General features: G+C 20.8%; 2 protein-coding genes and 1 long non-coding RNA gene across 4 annotated transcripts in view; 2 read left to right on the top strand and 1 right to left on the bottom strand.

The window, feature by feature from the left end:
* LOC122509461 (rhotekin-like) overlaps positions 1–24761 on the top strand; it is a 106496-nt gene that overhangs the window by 29318 nt on the left and 52417 nt on the right. The window lies entirely within an intron of this gene.
* Positions 14591–18473, bottom strand: LOC122509462 (serine protease inhibitor dipetalogastin-like). 2 transcript variants are annotated; one of them, XM_043623573.1, is made up of 3 exons: positions 18348–18473; positions 16383–16553; positions 14591–14886 (listed from the first exon to the last, which is right to left on the bottom strand). In XM_043623573.1, exons 2-3 carry the CDS (start codon positions 16546–16548, stop codon positions 14801–14803), a joined length of 252 nt encoding a protein of 83 aa, XP_043479508.1. In that variant the 5' UTR covers positions 16549–16553; positions 18348–18473; the 3' UTR covers positions 14591–14800. The 2 variants fall into 2 exon arrangements, with proteins under 2 accessions (XP_043479508.1, XP_043479507.1); XM_043623572.1 differs by lacking the exon at positions 18348–18473 and adding an exon at positions 17147–17301 and having other exon boundaries at positions 14620–14886.
* LOC122509463 lies at positions 17303–18551 on the top strand. Its single transcript, XR_006302357.1, has 3 exons — positions 17303–17355; positions 18132–18168; positions 18425–18551. It is a non-coding gene; the product is annotated as an uncharacterized LOC122509463 (long non-coding RNA).

Here is a 24761-nt window from a genome sequence, read left to right as displayed (position 1 = left end):
AATAATTCTCTATTTTCGTTTGAATAAATTATTTAGTTGATTTAAATATTTATTTGTTTTTATGAAAAATATAATTAAATAGTAGATTATTTGTATCGAATTACTCTCTAAATCTGAATTAGTAGAATTCTACTAAGAAATAGTAAAATTTGACTAATTTTTAGTAGTTTTCATGGACGACTTTTCCCCTTTTTAATTAGTAGAATATTACTAATTCTTAGTAAAATTTTACTAATATTTTAGTAGAAATTCACTAATTAAAAGTCACTCATTTCACTAAATGAATTAGTAAAACTGTTTTATCGACTATTAATAAAACAGTTCTACTAATTGTTAGTAGAATTCTACTAATCAATTAGTAAAATTTACTATTTGTTAGTAATATATTACTAAATCATTTGGTGGACGACTTTTCACCATTTCATTAGTAACTTTCTACTAATTCAGATTTAGAGAGTATATTTTGCTAACTTGAATTCATAAAATATATTAATTGTGCCAAGTAATTTTTATAAACTTAAATATTTGACTGAAATAAATTAATGATTAGTTTCAAATAAGTAGTTATGTTAGATAAATAATTTGAGTAAAATAAATTCGTTTATTAGATTCAATTAATTATTTACTTGATCCAATATTAAGATTTATTTGGTTCAAATAATTCAAGTTATTTGAATCAAATATATATTTTTTTGATCCAAAAATTAGTTAATTTTAATTAGTCAATCAATCCAACAATTAGTTGAACTAGGTAAATATTTTTCAAATAATTTGAATTGAATCAAATTTTTTTTCTGTGTACATTGTGTACCAAGTACGGAAAGCAGCCGTTTTCTAAAGTGCTTCCTTATCAGCTGAATATTTTCTAAAACTGTCAATTTACACACCTGGTTTACATGATGGTTATATTATAGTTTTTGCACGTGTTTTCAAGCAAGCATACATAACAATATTTGCATATCTTGATAATATATATTTTTTACTAAATTGCGTAAATGGAAAATTACCCTAGTTTTCTTCAGCATGAAAAAATTATTCCTAATATTGATTTAATATGGAAAATATACCAATTTCTCTCGAGTGGAAATTTTCGAAATATAATAAGACTTTTTTTTATTTCTTTAAAAATATTCTTTTATTATATAACTATTACAAATATTTAGATAAATTTATCATATATACACTGGTTAATAGGACCAGTAATGGTATTATAACAATATTCGACTTTCTAACACGAGAGGGACAAAGGAGTTCACGAAACGATTGAATCAAAATGAGCGAATAGAAATGTGCTTATTTTTTTTTCATGCAAATTCAGTAGTGATTTTGTAATTTCTGATACTATAATTTTTACAATATATAATTTGACTTACCTAATTTATTGAATAGTTATAAAACGTGGGTATCCTTTTCTTTTGGTCTAGAATTAAAAGTTGGATAAATTTCACTTATGTGAATTTAAATGCAGTTGACTTTCGATAAATTGAATCTCAAGGGACTTAATAAAACTTTTAATTATCCAGGATTTTATTTATCGAAAGTTTAATTATCGTGATATTTAATTAAATGATTAATTATTGTTTATTATATATAATTATTTCTTATTAGTAATTTTATTAATAATTTTATTAATAATTTCATTAATAATTTTATTAATTACAATAATGTAAAAAATTAATTAATTGAAAAATGGAAATGTATACAAAAGTGACACTTTTGAAAAGTCACCCATACTTGCATTTAAATAATTAGTGAAAATAAATAAATATTAATAGGTACATTAAATATTAATAAGAAAATATTACGTGTGACACATTGTGAGAGACTTAATAGGAATTTTCTATTTATTTTTACTTTCTTCTTCTTCTTCTTCTTCTTCTTCTTCTTCTTCTTCTACTCTATTGAATAAATTTCTTCCTCTTTATCTGAAAAGCTCTTGTTCAATCTTATATATGTAGATGTACAGGAAAAGAACTTGTATACTTGGAGTTTAAACCTTATAGGTGGTACTTTAAAACGAAAGTATTCCGGTCAGCTTATATTCGCAGACAACTTTTTGTTTTGAGCGCTCGTTTAAATGGTCAATTTTCAACATTTGTTTCCGATGCAGGAATGTGGTTTATGTTTTTATATATTGAGAAACGGCCAACAATGACATAAGTATAGAAGGGAGCGAGAAAAAAATAGAATTTGAAAATTATAATACAGTAAAACCTCGATAAGTGCAAGTTGAAGGGATGTTCTGTGAAAATCGCTTTGTCAACATTTAAAAATGTTTTCTTTGTAGACAATAATTCATTTTTTTTTTAAATTTAAATAAAAAAACCAAAAAATAATTTTACAACTAACAATTATTAGTTAAAAAAAATAAAGTTCGCTTAAAATTAATTTTTGACCTTCTGCTGATTATCGGCTGTGGTTACTCTTTATGAATTGAGAATTAAATTAATTTTTATGACCCAGATATTAATAGGAATTGTTCTACTAATAGTTTAGCACCAGGTTATAATTTTTGGACTAACAATTGTTAGTTAAAAAAATATAAAGGTCGCTTGAAAAATAATTTTTCATCTTCTGCTGATTATCGGCTGTGGTTACTTTTTATCAATTGAGAATTAAATTAATTTTGATGACCCAGATATTAATAGGAATTGTTCTACTAATAGTTTAGCACCAGGTTATAATTTTTGGACTAACAATTGTTAGTTAAAAAAATATAAAGGTCGCTTGAAAAATAATTTTTCATCTTCTGCTGATTATCGGCTGTAGTTACTTTTTATCAATTGTGAATTAAATTAATTTTGATGATCCAGATATTAATTGAAATTGTTCTAGTAATAGTTTAAGACCAGTAAGAAATTTTTTGACTAACAATTGTTAGTAAAAAAAATATAATGGTAGCTTAAAAATAAATATTCCATCTTCTGCTCATTATCTGCTGTGGTTACTTTTTATGAATTGTTAATTAAATTAATTTTGATGATCCAGATATTAATTGAAATTGTTCTACTAATAGTTTAAGACCAGTAAGAAATTTTTTGACTAACAATTATCATTATTATTATAATTATTCTTTTAATTATAAATACTAATTTCAGTAAATTTTAATCTTCCGCAATAATTTTTTCAATTTTATTCAAGAGCAAAAAATAAATTATTTAACGCGATAGTTAAAATTAATAACATAGTGAAATTTCTAGTATTATCTTCAAGCATTACAAAGAAAAATTGATAATGATTTTATTTTGTAAAATATTACACTCTATAAGTTTTTACACCTGCAAAAAGAAGTTCTTCAGGAATTAAATTTGTAATTGTAAAAAATAAAATAATTGCGCGCCTAGAAACGGAATACTACGCAATGAGTTGAAAAGACTCTTTTTTTGTCATTGTTTCGTGTTGAAAATAATTTGGCCTAAAAGTAAAAGGAACAAGAAATGACGATTAAAAGTTTGTTGTGTTATTATAATTTACCGCGTAACACATATATGATTAGTAAAATATGCAGGACTAATAACGCGATTGTATATGAGGTTTTATGGTATGTAACTATCACGATAACAAGCCATAACGAAAACATGTAAACCCACTTTCTTTCTGCGCTAAAATTGTGTACAGAAGTTAATAATTGACTTATGGTTTGTCGCGTGAAAAATACGATCGTAAACCAAAAAAGAAAACATAATAACGATTTAGAGGAATTTTCCTGTTATGTATATAGGTATGCTGGAAAAGAACGTATATTTTTCGTTTTAGAGTAGATTATTTATAATTATATATGTCAATTCTAATTTTCTCTTTTTTTGAGACAAAAATGCAAAATTGAAATTTTAATTACTGCGGATTACTTTGAATTTTTTTCCTTGCATTTAATTATCGGGTAATTAAAATTTAATTTTAGAGAGGATGTCTATTTTTTTTTTTTTTTTTTTTTGGTTTCTGAATGGGCACTCAACCACTTCTATTATCTGATTTAACAATCAAAGGACGCGAAACGTTGTGTGAAAATCCGTGGGCGCGGCAGATGCGTTTGATTACCATTTTCGCGAGTATATCGACGCCTCCGTATGCACACAATGCGTGTCAATGTTTATTCAAGATAGTAATCACTCATCCAAAACGTGTTATGGAAATTAAAGTATATATATAACCTGCAAAACTTTTAACATCACAACCGTTAAATTGCTCTCTACACTTTCAACTTGTTTAATGGCAAATGTTCTATTCGCAGAAAAATTATTTTTTGTAAATATACTCACACCTGTCACGTGGAATTTAGTCGCAGTTAAGACGCCTTTTTCCCCCTTTTTTATATGCCTTTTAATTAGTAAAAATCTCTAAAAACTACAATTACTTTAAATTCGCTAATATTTGGAATAAAAAATTATTCTCAAAAATTTTAATAATAATTACTCAAAACAATACAAAAAAAATTTAATAAAATTATTTCAAACGATTCAATTAAATTACTTTCACCAATTTTTCGAAATTCAATTATTTTCAATATCTACTATTTTAATAAAAAAATTTCCCAAAAGAATTCAATAATTTCAAAACGTTTTTATAAAATTCATTACAAACATTCAATCACTTTCTCGAAAAATTAAAATTTTAACAGGAATTCAATTACAGGGCTCGAACTATGTCGCCGTAAATTCTATAAAGCAGAAATTCAATTATTTTTAAAAGTATAATATAATTCTTTGCAAAAATTCAATTATATTCAAAAATTTTTAAACATTCTTGTCAAAATTCTAATTACCTCTATATAAATAATAAAATTCTTCTTTGTAATTCAATTATTTTCAAAAATTTCAATTTCCTCAATTCAAAATCTACTATTTTAGTAAAATTTTCCAAAAGAATTCAATTATTCAAAAAAAAATTTTAATAAAATTCTACCTAACCTAACAAAAATCTTGATAAATAACAAAATTTAATTATTATTATTATCATCAAGAACAAAGTTCTTCGGAGGAATTTAATTATTAAAAAAATTTTTTTTTATAAAATTCTTCGCAGAAATTCAATTATTTTCAAAACTTATCATAAAGTTCTTCGCAAAAATTCTATTATTTTCAAAAATTTTAATAAAGTACCTGCCAAAAATTCAGTTATCTTTATAAATAACAAAATTCTTCGTAAGAATTCAAATATTTTCATAAAGAACAAAATTCTTATTAAGAATTAAATTATTTAAAAATTAAAAATTTTTTTTACAGAATTCTTCGGAGAAATTCAATTATTATTATAAATATCAAAATTCTACGCAGAAATACAATATTATTTTTATAAATAAAAAAATCATTTTCGCAGGATTTAAATTATTTTAAATGAATTCTTCGAAAAATAAAAATCATTCTTAAAAATTTTATTAAAATTCTTCGAAAGAATTCAATTATTTAAAAAAAATTTAATGTAATTCTACTAAAGGATTCAATTATTTTAAAAAATGTATATAAAATTCTTTGCAAACATTCATACAAAAAAATTCAATTGAATATATTAGAAATTAAAAACTTGAAATAATTAAAAAAAAATTCCATTAAACTTATTGAAAAAAACTATTTCTATAGAACTCTTAATTAAAAGTATAAAAAGTTCAAATATTCAAAGATTTTAATTTCAAATTCATTTTCAAATCAATTTTTATTAGAAAATTCTACGAGAATAATTTAATTATTTAACTATAAAAATAAATATTATATTAAACAACTGAATGTTTCTTAAAATTGAATTTTCATAAAGAATTTTACTAACAAATTTTTTTAATCATTTAATTCTCTTGACAAATTTTAATAAAATCTTTAAGAATAATTGCTACGCAAAGAATTTCATTAAAATTTTGGAAAATAATTTTATTCTTTAAAGAAATTCGATTAAAAATGTATTGAAAATAATAATTCTAATAAATAAATTGTAGCAAAGGTTATTAAAATAATTAAATTTCTTTGATAACTTTTAATAAGATTTTTAAGAATAATAACTTTTTTCGAGAAATTCCATTAAAATTCTATTAAGAATAATTTAAATTCAGCATTGAGTTTTATTATTCATGAAAATAATTGAATAATATATGAAAATACTTTGTAAATAATTGAATTTCTGTGAAATTTTCATTATTTATAAAAATAATGAAATGTTTGTGCGTAGAATTTTATTAAAATTTTTTTTAACTAATTGAATTCTTTTAGAAATTTTTATTAAAGTTGTAGATATTAAAAATTATTGAATTGAGGAAAGTTTTTGAAAATAATTGAAATTTTGACGAGAATTTTATTAAAATTTTTGAAAATAATTGAAATATTGCCAAGAATTTTATTAAAATTTTTGTAAATAATTGAATTTCTGAGAAGTATAAAATTTTACTACTTTTGAAAATAATTAAATTTCTTCAATGATTTGTAATTACTTCAAAATTTAATTTGTTTTAGAGTAATTAATATTTATAAAAATTGAAATAAAAAGCGATTTTTTAAAAACAAATTAAAATAATAAAACTATTTTTAATTTAATGAAAAAATTCCCGATTTGGCATAAAATTCCCGATTTTTCCTGGTTAGTAAACACCCTGGAAATAGAAAATTAATTACATGAAGATCCGAGGCCTGCATTTATGTTAATTATAATTGATTCGGTACTTTTTTTTCTTTATTTTATTTAATTTTATTTATATACATCTTTACTGTATACAAAGTATTTCAATTATGATACACAAGTTTAGTAATTATATTAGTTCAGTAATTATATTACTTGTATAATTGTACTTGTATAATAATTATATTGAGTGTATACTATTTTCTAGAAGTGTATATATAATTAGCGTGAAGTTGAAATTCACTGCAAGAGTTTTATTCTGGAATGACACGTGGAAGTATGTAATTAAAAAAAAATGTTTATTAATCGTGTTAGTAAATATATGGAGTGTATTAAGGGCTTTAGGGGATTTTTTCCTCTCCTTTCGCTCTGATGCTGCTTGTGGTAATTCAAGGTCAGTACTAGTACACAAGTGTTCCCATAAATTTAGTGTCGCGATCTTGGGGAGTCGATTGAAACAGTTAACGATCGACTCTCATCCAAGAAGAAGTCCGTACAGCAAGGTTGCCCAAGGCCATCCACAAGTCGATCCGATCTTCTTTACTCTCGTTTAATTATCGTAGACAGATGACACTCTCACTTTGCAAAATTAAAGTGCAACTATTTTAAATTAAAAAAAAGATTTAAAAAAATAATTAAAAAATTAAATTTAAATAACCTTTTTTTTAAGTACGTGGCTGATTTTTATAAAATTGACCCTTTTTGTCCATTGATTTTATAATTTATTTATATTCTTTGAAATTATACCACTCTTTCTTTCAAATTTAGACTTTACAATTTTTCTTCGCACTAATTCAATTATTTTCATAAATAATAAAAAAATTTACAGATTTACAATTATTTTCATAAATATAATAAAACTCATCGCAAAATTTTAATTATTTTTAATACAATTTTATTGAAATTTCTCGAAAAATGATGATCCTAAAGTTCTGAGCGTTCAAATGAACGAAATTTATTTATTTCTTCTTCAAATTCAATTTTTATTACAATAATTTTGAGTCACTATCAAAAAAATTCATTTTTAAAGTTTTTAAACGTAGAATTAAAGTTTTAAATTTTTAATCGAATCAGTAATTTATGAAAATATTTTTAATACAAAATATTTTGTTCATTTGAACGTTCAAAACTTGTGGATCATGAAAAATGTACAATTATTCTTAAAAATTTTATTTAAATTCATCAAAGAAATTCAATTATTTTAAAATTAAAAATCTTTCCTATTATTTATTTATTAGAATATAAGTATTATTGTCAATACATTTTTATTTACATTTCTTGAAAGAATTAAATTATTTTCAAAAATTTTAATGAAATTCTTTTTAACAATTCAATTTTTTCCAAAATAATTTTAATAGAATTCTTCGTAGAAATTTCATTAATTTCTATAATTTATCAAAATTCAATTATTTTCAATATTTACTAATTCAATAAAATTTCACAAAAGAATTCAATTAGGTATTTAAAAAGAAATATTATTAAAAAATTCGTTTCAAGAATTCAATTATTTTCAAAAGTTTAAAAAAATTATCGTCAAAATTTCAATTATCTTTATAAATATTAAAATTTTTCTCCAAAAATTCAATTATTTTCAAAAATTTTAATAATATTCTTGGCAATATTTTAATTATTTTCAAACATTTTAATAAAATTCTTGTCAAAATTTCAATTACTTTTAAAATCTTTTCTCAATTCAATGAAATTTTTCACAGAGATGCAATTATTTTTAATACAATTTTAATCAAATTTCTCGAAAAATGAAATTATTCTTAAAAATTTTATTGAAATTCGTCAAAAGAATTTTAATTACCTATTTAAAAATTTATTGATAAAATTCTTTATGAGAATTCAATTTTGAGAAACATTTAATTATTCAATAAATTATTTATTTTTGTATTAAAAATAATTAGTTATTTAAAAAGAAATATTAAAAAATTCGTCTCAAGAATTCAATTATTTTCAAAAGTAAAAATAAAATTCTTTGCAGAAATTCAATTATTTTCAAATGTTTAAAAAAATTATCTTCAAAATTTCAATTATCTTTATAAAAATTAAAATGTTTCTCCAAAAATTCAAATATTTTCAAAAATTTTAATAAAATTCTTGGCAATTTTTCAATTATTTTCAAAAATTTTAATAAAATTTTTAGCAAAATTTCAATTATTTTTAAAAACTTTTCTCAATTCAATCAAATTTTTTACAGAGATTCAATTATTTTTAATACATTTTTAATCTCATTTCTCGAAAAATGAAACTATTTTAAAAAATTTGATTGAAAATTTGAAATTCGTCAGATGAATTTTAATTACCTATTTAAAAATTTGTTGTAAAAATTATTTAAATGAGAGTTCAATTTTAAAAAACATTCAATTCTTCAATAAATTATTTTTTTTGTATTTAAATAATTGAATTGTCGTAGAATTTCCTAATAATAATTAATTCAAATATGAATTTCAGTTAAAATTTTAGATAATAATTGAATTTTGAAAAGGTTTCAAGTTATAATCTTTGAATGTGTGAATTTTTCATACCTTTAACTGAAAATTGTGTAGATTAAATTTTTTTGAAAAAGTCCAATTAAATTTTTTTTAAGTTATTTGAGGTTTTTATTTTCTAATATATATTTGATTAAAGAATTTCTGAATAATCGATGGAATTTTGTAAAAGTGAATTGTGAACAAAAGGATTTGAAAATTTTCAAAGAAATTTTTCAAAAATTATTAAAAATGAATGAATAATTAATTTAAAGAAGAATTTTAGTTGAAAATTCTGGAAAACAATAATTGAATTGAAGTGATGAAAGTAATTTTGAATAAGTTACAATAACAATATTCTTATAATGTAAAATAATGATTTTATCAGTCGGTCATTTTTAATTATTATATTATATATTATATAAAACATGAAGATATCGATTGCTCCGAGTCGAAGACTCGGAGTGATCGATTTCTTCATGTTTTATAACAATTTTTTATAAGTTGTTTAATTTCAAAAAGGTTTGAATTAAAAATTTTGTAAAATATAACTGTAGTTTTAAAAACCTGGAAAAATTTAATTTAATTAAGAATCTATTAAAAATAATTATTAACTTTTAATAAACAAATTAAATCAATTTTTTTTTAAATAATTGAATTCTTTTTAAGAATTTTAAAAAAATTTGTAATAATAATTTTTATTTTTCGAAGAAATAATTTAAAATAAATTGTATTAAAAATAATTGAATTCGTACAACGAATTTTATGAAAATTTTTAAAAATAATTAAATTCCTGAGAAGACTTTTATTATTTATAAAAATAATTGAATTTTTGCGAAGAATTTTATTAAACTTTTTTTATGTATTAGAAATTTTTTGAAAATTTTATGACAATTGTGTCCTAAATAAGTGCATTGCTGTGAACATTTTATTGTTTATAAAATAATTGAATATTTGCAAAGAAATTTATAAAAAAAAAAAAATTTAAGTAAGTAAATGAATCGTTTCGAAGAATTTTATTAAAATTCTTAGAAATAATTTAATTGTTTTGGGAAATTTTAATAAAATATGTATTTTCAAAAATTTTAATAATATTCTACGCAAACAATTTGATGAGAAAAAAATGAGGAAAAAGCCGGGAAATAAACGGGAATTTTGTTGGACGAAAATAGTAGACACCCTGTATTTCGGAAAATAAATTCGATACTAAAATATAAATAGCATACAACAACTAAAATTCTGTATAAAATTTTAATAGATCATAAACCAAAAACGCGAGTATAAAAAATTTATCTAATTTGCAGAGGAGAATTTTCATAAATCCCGTTACAGTAATTTATAAAATGCATAATAAATTTTAAATATGTCATTTGTTAATGCTGGTGTGTATGAACATCCATACAACACAGCGTTATAGTGAAAATCATCTTGCGAAACGAATCGCAAATTGGCTGTAAGCATAATGTGTAATCAACATTTGTAGGCTTCAATTAAGTCGACAGGTTGATATTTTATTCCGCAGCTAACACAATATATTTATGTATGTATATATATTGTACACTTTTATTATTTATTGCACACGTTTTTATTCAACTTTCTTAAACAACGAATTAATTTAAAGACCCCCCCCCCCTGTCATTTGTTCCACTATGCGAATAAATTGGAATAAAAATAAAACAACAGTGAAAACTGGTTAAATGGTATACTACACACCGCAAGGGATAGATCCATTTATTTTCATTTAAAGAGATTTTTCATTGTTTCAAAACCAATGGAAGTTAGGAGAGGAAATATTCTCTCAATAAATTGAGTTTTTTATTTATTTAGATTTTATTTAATCAGAATTAACTGTTGTAATTATTAAAATTTTAAATTTTAATATAAATATTAATATTAAAATTAATTTAATTAATTATTATATTATAATAATCGCAAGCTTTGCACTCGTTAGAATTAATTTTTTTTAAATCTGGAGGTGGATTATGTAATTTATTTTGCACTTTGACTTTCATTTTCATTTTCATTTATACTTTTATAGATTTTTATTTTTGCAATCATTTTTACTTTGATCGATTTTTATTTTCTCTTTCATTTTCACATTGGAAATTTTTTATTTTCTCTTCCATTTTCACATTTAAAAATTTTTATTTTCTCTTTCATTTTCACATTGAAAAATTTTTATTTTCTCGTTCAATTTCACTTTGGTAGATTTTTAATTCCACTTTCATAAATTTTTAAAAAATCTATCATAGTGGAAGTACAAATTTCTTAAAGTGGAAATAAAAAAAATTACTATCAAAGCAAAAATGAAAGTGAAAATAAAAATTTATTAAAGCACATGTTAAAATTAGAGTGAAAATAAAAATTGGTACAGTAAAAGAGAAAACAAAAATCTAGACTAGAATTTTTTTCAACCTTAAAATTTTTTGAATCACAAAAAATTTTGAAACAATATCATGACAGTTGCAATTTTCAAAAATAATTGAATTTCAGAAGGAGTCAAACCAAAATTTTTCATAATTACAATTTCCTTGAAAAAGATAATAATAATAAATTATTTACTACAAAAATTATAAAGTTTAAAAAGTTTTAATAAAATTTTCGAAAAAATCAAGTATTTGAGAACTTTTAATTTCATTCTTCAACACTTGAATTAAAAAAATAGCAAATTAATAGAAATTTTGTGACATCAATTAGTTAATTAATTAATTGAAAATAATTTAATTTCCAAAGAGTTACATATTAAAGTTTTCATTACTTAGTTCAATTCTATGATAATTGAATTTTTAATTAAAGCAAATTAATGGGGATTTTGTGACATTAATTAGTTAATTAATTAATTAAAAATAGAATTTAATTTCCAAACAGTTACATATTAACATGTTTATTACTTCGTTCAATTCTATGATAATTGAATTTTTAAGAAACAAGTAATTGAAAATTTTAGAATAATTGAAATTTTCTAAAATTCTATTAAAAATAATTATATTTTTAAAAGAATTTTACTTTATTTCTTTTATTTGCATTTCCAAATTATTTCAATTCTATTTTTTAAAGATGATTGAATTTTTTATTAACCAAAGAATTGAAAATATTGAAATAATTGAATTTTTCTTAAATTCTATTAAAAATTAATATAATTTTTAAAAAGAATTTTATCTTTATTGTATTGAATTTTATTTTATTTCTTTTATTTACGTCTCAAAATTATTTCAATTCTATTTTTCAAAGATAATTAAATTTTTTATTAACCAAAGAATTGAAAATATTGAAATATATGAAATTTTCTTAAATTTTATTAAAAATAATTTAATTTTTAAAAAGAATTTTATATTTAATGTATTTATTTTATTTCTTTTATTCACTTTTGCAAATTATTTCAATTCTATTTTTTTTAAATAATTGAAAATATTGAAATAATTGAATTTTATTAAATTTATTAAAAGTAATTGAATTTTTTAAATTAATGATATATTTACCTAATTGAATTTTATTTTATTATTTATTTATAACTTTTTAAAAAATTTCAATTCTATTTTTAATGTTAATTGATTTTTTAATAAACAAGTAATTGAAAATATTGAAATAGTTGAAATTTTTACAGTTTTAAAATAAATAATTGGATTTTTATAAAGAAATAATTAAAAAATTTAGAAATAACTGAAATTTCTTTAAATCGTATTTAAATTAATTAAATTTTTTAGAAAAATTTTATCGAAATTTTTTTAAATAATCGACGAATGTTAACTACAGTAATTAATTTTATTTTTTAAATAATTCACTCCTGTCAATGAAATTTTTGTTTCTAAAAATATCTTTGTTCTTATAATTGATCTCCTTTTGAATTTTCTTTTATAGAAATGAGGAAAATACAAAATAAAATTATTGTTCCAACCCTGTTGCATAATTAAAATAATTACCGAAAAGAAATAGAATAAATAAAAATTTTAAAAAATTATTAATTCAAAACCAATTTATATTTGCTTGAATTTGTCTCTGCTTTTTTCTCCTATTGTGTAGGGATTTATATTTTCAATTTCAACAATCGTGAAGTGATTTTATCTGATCTTTGTGAAATCGTGATTGAAAATTAGTCCTCCACTGTGTTGAGGTTTAGCAAAAAAAGAAAATAAAAAAAAAAACGTTGATAATTTTCTTTTAATTTATAGAAAAAAAAAACTTTTGTTGGGTATATAACCTTAAGGGCGCACCGTTAGATAAATCACTCTGGGCAAGTGGGCACTGCACACCGTGAAAAAGTTACAACGCACTCAATTGCAACAACGGTATTATATACTAGTGCTGAACATTCCAGAAATTGTTAACTGCGAAACATGTGCGATTATTGTAGTTTGATTACATATCTTGATGACGTGATGACTATCGTTTTATTAATAAAACACAATTTGCTTTATAATAACTTCTACTCTATTATACGAATACTGAAACAAATACACCAAGATAAAAATATATTTTACTGAGAGCAAACTAAACTTTTTTATTTGGTTTAAAAAAAAATTTCATTGGTTTAAATAAAATTTTATTTGGTTTGAAAAAAATTTTAATTGGTTTAAATAAAATTTTATTTGGTTTTAAAAAAAAATTTTAATTGTCACAAATAAAATTTTATTTTGTTCAAATAAAAATTTTATTTACCTCGAAAAAAATTTAAATTAAATTTAAATAAATAATTTAGTTTAATTTTCTCTAAGACAAAAATACTTTTATTTGACCCAAGTAAATTGTATTTGATTTAAATTAAATTTTTGTCTGGGTATACAGAAATAAATACAAGAAATAAATACGAGAAAAAAATTTGATTTGATTCAAATAATCGATTACTTGACTTATCAATTAAATATTTACTTGAATCAAATAATTTTTATTTAAGTCAATTAAATCGTAATTTAATTGATTTAAATAAAAATTATTTGATTCAAGTAAATATTTATTTGATAATAGACAAATAAAATCGATTATTTGAATCAAATAATTTTTTTTTCAGCTTATAAATACAGGAATAAATGCGAATACAGGTAAATGGAGGAATATTAAAAATGATTCATTAAAAAAATCCCTTATTCAAGTAATTTTTTTATTTAGAAATTGCAAACAGTAATAACTTAACTAACACTACAATTAAAATTTATTATCTAATATTTTTTTCGTACACATAATCGATTTTGATTAATGAATTTTTCTATATCACAAATTTTCGATAATGGAATAAATATTAATTAATTATTTTTATTGTTAAAAAATTTTTTATTTGAAAATATTTTAAATTTTATAATATACTGTTGATACTTTGCTATCTAATATGATACTGGAAGAAAATCCATTTGATCTAAATAATCGTCTATCAAATAAATATTTACTTGAACTAATTTATTTTTATTGAAACGAATAATTTTTATCATTGAAGCAACGTAAATTAAACAAACATTAAATTTATTAAAAAATATTTTTTTAAGTTCACATAAAAATGTAAATATATTTATATAAAAATTATTATAAAAATATAAATATTACACTGAAAAAAAATTTATTTAATTCAAATAAACCATTTCTACTATCAAATAAATAGACAAGTAATTTACTTGAATCGAATAAATTCATTATCAGTGTAGTCTTAAACTTTTTTTTCGAAAAACATACATATATACATATATTTAGTTATACACAAATGTAATTTATAATAAAATTAAAAGTAATTAATTTAATTTAAATTATTCATATAAATAATCATTTCCAAATCCGTGAAGAGGCATATACTTGAAACATGGAGTGTGACTGACAACTGTTATTATGGGCTCTGAAAAAAAAACAATAGAATATAAATAAATAATCAATTTTTCTTATCGTCTCTGTCTGGAAATAATATTTTTAATGTAAAATGAAAATCGGAAAAAAACTGATTTAACGATTATCATGATTTGACAATGATCGACTGTTTTGTTGGTTTCGTGAAATTTTTTGATAAAAAAAATTGATTTAATGATGACGTGATTATAGGAGAAATTTAAATTTTATAATATGACGTCATAATTATAATACAAAAAATGGTCGAATTTTGATTAAATTTTGTTTCGTTTTTGCTTCAGTGGAAAAAAAATTTATTTGATTCAAATAAACGATTTCTTGTCTATTATCAAATATTTACTTAAATCAAAAAATTTTTACTTGAATTAATTAATTTTTATTTGAATCAAATAATTTTTACTTGAATTAATTAATTTTTACTTGAATCAAATAATTTTTACTTGAATTAATTAATTTTTACTTGAATCAAATGAATGTATTTTGATTGTATTTGAACCAATAACTTTATTATTGGAAGCAAATATCATTTAATTGATTGAAATAAAAATTATTTGATTCAAGGTGAATATTTATTTAATAATAGACAATTAATCGGTTATTTGAATCAAATACATTTTTTTTCAGTGAATGAAAAAATTCTTTTTTCAATATAAAAATTAGGATAAAAATTTTCCTATAGATTAATTTAATCAAATGTGTTTAAAATTTTAAACGTTTAAATAAACGAAATGTATTTATTTCTTCTTCAAATACAAATTTTATATAAATTAATTTAAATACAAATTTAACGCAGAATTAGAAAGAAATATCAATTAAATTTTTAAACAAGGAAAAAACGTTTCGTCTGAAACATTTACAGATTACAAATTTTACTATTATTATCAAAATTTTTGGTAGTTTCAGTTAAAACTTTTGTTGTTCCAGAAAAACTTACAACTGAAAAAAGATTTATTTGATTCAAATAATCGATTACTTCGACTATTATCAATTAAATATTTTCTTGAATCAAATAATTTTTATTTAAATCAATAATTAAATGGTATTTAAACCAATAATTTAAATATTTAAAGCAAATACCATTTAATTGATTTAAATAAAAATTATTTTATTCAAGTAAATATTTATTTGATAATATAGACAACTAATCGGTTTTTTTATTCAAATAATTTTTTCTTCCTGTGTTTTCACTGTTCAAAGTAAAGTTCTTTTTTCGTGAATAATATTTAATTTAAAATTTAAAAACAATTGAAAACAATTTCAATGAAGTTTATAATTATAATAATAAATAGTTGGAAAAAAATGATAAAATTTCTAAATTTTTTATTTACTTTTTTTTAATAATGCAGTTGGTAATAATTTTTTTCTTGAAAATATTTATAATTAACAAAAGATTATAATATTTATTTGAACGTTTAAATTATTTTCAACTTGAATTTATTATTAAAAAAATGAAAACTGATAATTTTTAATAGTTAAAAAATAAATTACCGTTTTTTTCAATTCTTTCTCGTAGCGCACAATCAAATAGGCATTGGTTGTTGTAAGTTCTTCCATCACTGCCACAAAGAGGATCGTAGTTTCTTGGACATGGACACATTCCATTGATCATTACAATGAAAAGTGCGACTACCAAAAGCAAAATTGTAGAACGCATTTTTTCTGAAAAAATTCATAAATTATTTTTTTATATGTTTAAGAAAAAATATATTTTTGCCAAAAAATATTGAAAAAACAGAGTAATTGACAATTTATAACAATACACTGAAAAAAAATTATTTCATTCAAACAATCATTGAAATTTCTCGTTCAAATACAATTTATTTGATTTCAATTATTTTTCGTTCAATAAAAATTATTTGATTCAAGTAAATATTTATTTGATAATAGAAAAGTAATCGATTATTTGAATTAAATAAATTTTCTTTCCAGTGTATATTCCATAAGTTCTGATTGTAGAATACACGAAATTTAATGTTGCAATGAAAAGGAGAAACAAAATTGAATAAATTATAAATTATTATTTGTATAATTTAATTATAATAATTATAAATATTTAATAATATTTAATTATTATTTAATTGTGCAATTTATTTTTTAATACATGACCCAATGAATAAGAAGTGAATAAATTTCGTTCTTTTGAAACATTCAGAAGGTATAAAAATTTCTTCTGAAAAAAATAAGATTAAAAAAAAGTAGAAAATAAAAATTAAAAAGGAAACTCTATTCAATAAAGTAGTAAATAGTCTCACCTCTTTTTGAATGAAAATCAGAAATAACAAAATTAAATTCTTTAAAATGAATTAATAATTCAAGAATTGCTTGTCAGCACTTGACCAATACTTTTATTCGACTGAAGACAAGTGTAACCACCTTCATTGTTTTAAATTAGTCGCATTTAGATAAGAGTGAGATTGTCAGCAAAAAAGGGAATGTACAAGTGATTAATTTCACAATTAAAGTAAATATTAAAAATCTTTTTTATTCAGAGATTTGAAGAAAAAATCCTTCGACATAAATTGTATCATTTGATCTTTGAAAAATAAGTACTTATAAGAACGTGATTTAATTTAATGCATTACAAATTATAGTATATGATAATCTTATTGTTCAAATTTATTTGTCTCAGAGTTTGCTAACTTATTTATTTGCTTCGTATATATTTTATTTTATTTAAATAAAATTTTATTCAAATTAATTAATTACTAAACTTATAAAAAATTATTCAAAGTAACTTCAAAATAATTAAACTTTTTCATATTGTTCTCAAAAATACAAAATTTCAACAACAAAAAAATTGAAATTTTCATTTTTTTAAAAATTAATTTAATTATTAATTTATTAATAATTAATAAATTAATAATTAATTTAGCTATTAATTAGCTAGAAACACTGAAAAATAATTTATTTGAGATTCAAATAACCGATTATTTGTCTATTATCAAATAAATATTTACTTATTGAATCAAATAATTTCTATTTAAATTAATTAAATGGAATTTTAACCAATAATTTCAGTACTTGAAGCAAATACCATTTAATTGGCTTAAATCAAAATTATCTGATTCAAGTAAATATTTATTTGATAATAGTCAAGTAATCAAATAATTATTAAAATTAAAAATTATTTGAATCAAATAAATTTTTTTTTCAGTGTAAAAATTATTATATGTTTTCACTTTTTATTTTTTTATTAATAATTCTAATTTAACGTATTTTCTTTTCTTCTTGTTTCAGGTGAGTTAAACAACATGTTTTCTATCGAGTTGATTTCGTAAGTAAATATATATTAAAAATTTAAATAATAATTAAAATCCCCTTTTTAACCTGATATTACATGAAAAAATCGTTATTATTAACAAGAATTAATTATTTAATTAAAAAAATTAATTATTTTATTTATCTGAAATTTACAAATTTATTGAAAAATAGAAATCGAATTCCAAAGCTCACCAGTTATTTATTTCGAGGTAGCTTTAAATTTTCAGTAAAATAAAATAGTCACAGAGTAAACTTAATTTTTTTTCTAGAATTTTTACACTTGGTTTGGAGTATTTCCAATTAGTCAGAGAGTTAATAACTCTACGGAGGAACAAATTGAACTGATGGGTTCCTTGCAAAATTTTAGGATTCTTTGATGCATCTTTCAAAAACAGGGGAAGGGGAATTCTCCCACTTCTATATTTTGTATTCTGTAATAAATTGTATAGAAAAAATTTGGAGAACTCCTGTCTTTAAATTTGGTAATTTTCACTAATTGCTGCTTAATGAGAGTCTATCCTTTATTTTTATAAGTCACCAGTTATGAATAGCGAATTCAGAATTCAAGTTTAGTTCACATAAGAGTTTCGTATTTTTTTAATTTCAGTCATTAGGGTGGTAATTAATATCTCATTAGAAATACCAAGTGCCTGCGGATTTTTCTCAAATTTTTACAATTAAATTAAATTTTATATATTCTTTTATCAATTTAAATTTAGAATATTAAAGTAAAATTTAAATTATTATAATATTTATGCCACAATTAATTCTATCCTAAATTCTTAATATTACAATAATATAAATTATTTACATTAATAAATTGTAATAATTCACTGGAAAAAATTTTTTTGATTCGAATAACCAAAATTAATTGTCAACACCCAGAAAAAAGATATATTTGACTCAGAGCTTACTAAATTATTTACTTGTTTCAAACTAACTTTTATTTGTGCAAAATAAAATTATATTTTAAAAAATAAATTATTTAGTATGCTCTGTGACAAATATATTTTTATTTGACTTAATTAAATTATATTTGATTAATAAAACATTAATAAAACGTTTTTTTAAATACTTTTAGATAAGTATTCGGTTATTTGAATCAAATAAACTGAAAAAATTTTATTCGATTCAAATAACCCAATACATGTGTAGAAAATATTTTTAAAGAGTATTTTAACATTTTACTTGTCTATTATCAAATAAATATTTTTATTTGACTCAATTTCCTCTTCAAATATTGCAGAAAAATTCAATTATTTTCAAAAGTAATAAAATTCTTCCAAAAACTTCAATTATGTTCCAAAATTAAAAAAAATCGAGTCAAAACTTCAATTATCTTTATAAAAAATAAAATATTTCACCTAAATTCAATTATTTTTTCAAATAATGAAAATCTTTACAGCAATTCAATTATTTAAAAATATTAATAAAATTTGTTGCAAATTTTCAATTTTTATAAATAATAATACTTATCACAGGATCGCAATTTTAAATAAATTTCTCGAAAAAGGCAATTATTAGTAAAAATTTTATTAAAATTCTTTAAAAGAATTCAATTATTTATATAAATAGTAAAATTCTTTGCAGGAATTCAATTATTTTCAAAACAATTTTAATCGAATTCCTCTAAAGAATTCAAATATTTTAAAATATTTCCATAAGATTCTATTATTTCCTAAAATTTTAATAAATACTTCGCAATAATTCAATTATTTTTATAAATAGTAAAATTCTTTGCAGGAATTACATTATTTTTATTTCAATTTAAATAAAATTGCACGAAAGAAGTTAATTATTTTAAAAAATTTCCATAAAATTCAATTTCAACAAGAATTTAAAATTCTGTAAAAATTGTTCAACTATTCTCAAAATATTTTTAAAAAATTCCATATGAAAATTAAATTACTTTCAATGCAATTTTTAAATATATTCTTCAAAAAAATTGAAAAAATTCAATTATTTGAATATATACTTCATTTTAATAAAATTCTTTACAGATTTCCTAAAATTTAAATAAATTCTTCGAAACATTTCAATTATTTTTATAAAAAATAGTAAAATTCTTCGCAAGAATTCAATTATTTTTAAAAATCGTAAAATCCTTTGTAGAAATTCAATTCTTTTAAAAACAATTTTAATAGAATTCCTCGAAAGAATTTAATTATTTTCAATAATATTTACATAAAATTCATTTATTTCTTAAAATTGAATCAAATAATTTTTATTTAAATCAATTAAATGATATTTACTTCAAATACTGAAGTTATTGATTCGAATACAATTTATTTGACTTAAATAAAAATTATTTGATTGAGGTAAATATTTATTTGACAGTAGACAAGTAATCGTTTATTTGAATCAAGTAAATTTTTTATTGTATATGCTAATATTAATTAAGGCATAAATGTTACTATGTTATTAATTTATGATACTATGATACTATGCTATTTATTTTTATCTGCTCTTTGGTAACAAAAGTGAAAGCCAATTTACCGACTGGATAGTAGAAAGCTGTGTTATCCTATAAAATTTCTGTATTACCCTTAAAGAGTAAGAACTAATGGAAGCTAAAAACGAAACTGTGGGCAAATTATCATTTGATTCAAAAAATTTTTTTTCCATTTTATAATAAAAAAATCATTAAAAACACTAATTAAAAATTCTAACATTTAACATAATTTAACATTTTTTTATCACAATTTTTCTCTATTGAATTCTAACTACTGAAATTTAAAGATTAATTTTACTCCAAAAGTAAGTAAAAAAATAAGTAGTAAAATTAAATTAATAAATAATAATAATCATAATAATAATAAACATAATATAAACGAATTTATCACTCGGTTTGTCAAATATCCTGACTCGGAGTGATCGTTGACTTCAGTTTTTAATTAATAATAATAATAATAATAATAATAATAATAATAGGGGAATGTAGTCAAGGTTGGCCTACTGTCTAGGTAGGCCACTCGCGTTTTTTTGTCAAGTTCACTAGCGCCACCTACGCGCATTTTTGTCGAAGCTTGTCTTAGTGAAACCTAACTTTTTGTTCAATTACATTTTCGGAAAATCGAAAATTGTGTTTTCTGTGACGTCGGTACAAAAAAAGCTCAAAAAAAGTTTTGTGCATAATGTGAAAAACCATTAATAAAAGATAAAAAACAAATTGAATCGTCAAGGCAAGTATGCAGAAAATTTGTGGGACTCATGGTTGAAAGGAAAACAAAGTAAAAAATCGAATCCCGAAACGTATTTCTTTTTGTTTACAACAATTCGGTAATGTTACTTACTGTCAAGGTCGGCCACTATGTGTTTAAAATGCGCAAAGTTGAGGACGAGCTACTTCATTTGCAAAAACTGCAATTCTGTATAACTCATAATGTAATTGATCATCTTATTAATATTTTTATTTAATTTTATTAATATTTTAGTGCAAAACTTTTTTTTATTTATATTTATTTTTTTATATTGTTTATTGTTATTATTTTGTTATTTCATTAAGTTACAAACTGTAAACAATAAAGAATCAATTTTCCGTAACTCCAAACATGTTATTTTATTTTTTAACGATTAATGCCCTTTGAATTTTAAACATGGCCGACCTTGACTGTAATGGCTAACCTGGACTACAAATTTTTTTTTTTTTAAATCTTTATAACTTTTTCATTTTTAAACCTGTCAATTTACTTTGTACAGAAAAAATGTTCCTATTAAACAGGACTTTCCAACCATATACTTCAATTGTCCAAATTCATTTTTAAAAAAAAGTTATAAACAAAAGTCAAAAAGGTGGCCGACCTAGACTATGTTCCCCTAATAATAATAATAATGAAATTAAATTAATTAGTAAATACGAGTACAAGTAAATCAATAAATTATTTTTATTATCAACAATACACAATTTTTTTTTAAATTTACTTTTTAAATAAATTTCTGTTCATTTTATTTTAATACATACAAACGCATTATTTCGATGAAAATGATATATATAACTTGAGCATAGAATTGTATAAAAATTCAAAGACTTCTTTTTTTGCAATTAAAATCGCGCGTTCATCACCAGAGGCACCAGACACTTTTGTTTGAAAAACTGTAGACACCACTTGAGACGTGTGCTCTTTGACGATTTTATGGCGTTACCTTAACGAGTTTTTCCCTTTTTTTAAAATTGTTTTTCTGCTTCGAATTCCTTTAAAAGAATAAAAAATCGCTTGGGAATTTTTTTCATTGCACTGCGAAATTACTTTTTTCCATTTGAATTTATTTTCATTAATAAGAATTCATATTTATAAAACGTTAATTAATAATTAAACATTAATTTTAAATTATATATAACATTTAAATATTTGGTATAAATTGTAATTTCATTAAAAAAAAATGTATATTTGATTAAAATAATCGATTACTTGTCTATTATGAAATAAAATATTTATTTAAATCAAATAATTTTTATTTTAGTCAATTAAATCGTATTTGAACTGATAATTTAAATAAATTCAATTAAATGTCATTTAATTGACTCAAATAAAAATTATTTGATTCACGTAAATATTTAATTGCATTTTAATATTTTAATCAAATTCAAATTTAATCCATGGGAATTTAAAAGTTTCAAAATTATTACGCATTATTTTTTTTAATTCTAAAATTAATTCTAAAATTAAAAAGTGCGACTCTTTAAAAAAACTCTACATTTGAAAGAACCCTATTAACTACAGTGGCTTAAGTAGAGAAATTTATGCTTGATGAAACATTAGATCATTCGTAAAATAAAATTACTGCGGAAACGCTAGATAATGTAAATTTCCTGCGTTAAAAGTGAGAAGAGACCACAAAATTAGATACCCAGTTTCATCTAGATTTTTAGTTATATGCAGCTAAATTTGTAATTAGAAAATTTTCCATTATATATGAATTTTAAAACGTTGAAAAAAGTTTATTTTGTTCAAATAAACGATTAATTGACTGTTAAAATAATTTTTATTTAAATCGATCAAATAGTATTCTTTACAAATAACAGATTTCATAATATGTACATAGTACTTATCTACATAAATATTTACTTCAATCAAATAATTATTATTTATAAATCAACGAAATTGGTTTTTAAACCAATAATTTCAGTACTTGAAGCTAATATTCACTGGAAAAAAAATGTATTTGTTTCAAATAACTGATTACCTGTCTATTATCAAATAAATATTTACTTGAATCAAATAATTTTTACTTGAGTCAATTAAATGGTATTTCTTCAAATACTGAAATTATTGGTTCAAATACAATTTTTTTGACTTAAATAAAATCTTTTTGATTCAAGTAAATATTTCCTTGAAATACTTGTTAAATAAATGTAATACTTTATCAAATAAATATTTACTTGAATCAAATAAATTTTATTTCAGTCAATTAAATTGTATTTGAATCAACAATTTCAATATTTGAATCAAATACCATTTAATTGACTGGAATAAAATTTATTTGATTCAAGTAAATATTTATTTTTGATAATAAACTGAAGAAAAGATTATTTGATTCAAATAACTGATTACTTTACTATTATCAATTGAATATTTACTTGAATCAAATAATTTTTATTTGAGTCAATGGTATTTGCTCTAAATACTGAAATTATTGATTCAAATACAAGGTAATTGACTTAAATAAAAATGATTTGATTCAAATAACCGATTACTTGACTATTATCAATTAAATATTTACTTGAATCAAATAATTTTTATTTGAGTCAATTAAATGGTATTGGCTCTAAATACTAAAATTATTGATTCAAATACAATGTAATTGACTTAAATAAAAATTATTTGATTCAAGTAAATATTTAATAATAGTCAAGTAATCAGTTATTTGAATCAAATAATTTTTTTTCCAGTGTTTGAAACAAATGAATTTTTTTCCTGTTTATTATAAACTAAAAAAAATTTATTTGTTTTCAAATAAAAATTATTTTGATTCAAGTAAATATTTTTTTGATAATGGACAAATAATCGGTTATTTTTATCGAATAAATATTTTTTCAATGCATAAATATCATTCGAAGAACCAGTGCGAATTAATTTATTTACAACTGGTATTTCTGTTAAAAAAATTTTACAAATATTTTACAAATAATTTTGTAAGAACTTTATAAATACTGAGACTAATTTTTCTATTGAAGCACGTGTACCTATACTGTATTCACGCACATTTACAACGTGAATGATACATGCATACAAATGTTACATGAGAACAATTGTATACAATATTTTAAGAGTGTTTTCGCATTTAATGTGCGCGCCGCTATTTATAAATCTGCGCATAAATACATTGCGTGTCGACATATAAATTCTTATAGATTCTTGGAATTACTCCCAGGTGTTCCTTGATAATGCATATAAATGAGGAAAGTAATCATTTTAATTAAGGGTGTTAGAGAATGTATTCATTTACGCAGACAGAGTTCGGTCGATGCATCAGTTGACACTCATCAACTATGTTATGATATAGATCATACATGTTAACTTTCTTGTTACCAAGAATTAATTAAAATGCTCTCTTTTGTACATCTATTCCAACAGTCTACATACGTTGCCATCATTTTATTATTAT

This window comes from Leptopilina heterotoma, unplaced genomic scaffold, assembly GCF_015476425.1.
Source record: "Leptopilina heterotoma isolate Lh14 unplaced genomic scaffold, ASM1547642v1 Lhet_60, whole genome shotgun sequence".
Taxonomy (NCBI): Eukaryota; Metazoa; Arthropoda; class Insecta; order Hymenoptera; family Figitidae; genus Leptopilina; species Leptopilina heterotoma.
Note: the sequence above shows the minus strand (reverse complement) of the source record. Positions and strands in the feature narration are given on the sequence as shown.

Bases quoted from the DNA above. Each gene is read 5' to 3' on its own strand.
- LOC122509462 (XM_043623573.1), bottom strand. From the start codon at position 16,548: ATGCGTTCTACAATTTTGCTTTTGGTAGTCGCACTTTTCATTGTAATG. The intron at 14,887-16,382 runs GTAATTTATTTT...TTTTTTTTTCAG, and splicing joins AGAAAGAATTGAAAAAAACG to AGCCCATAATAACAGTTGTC.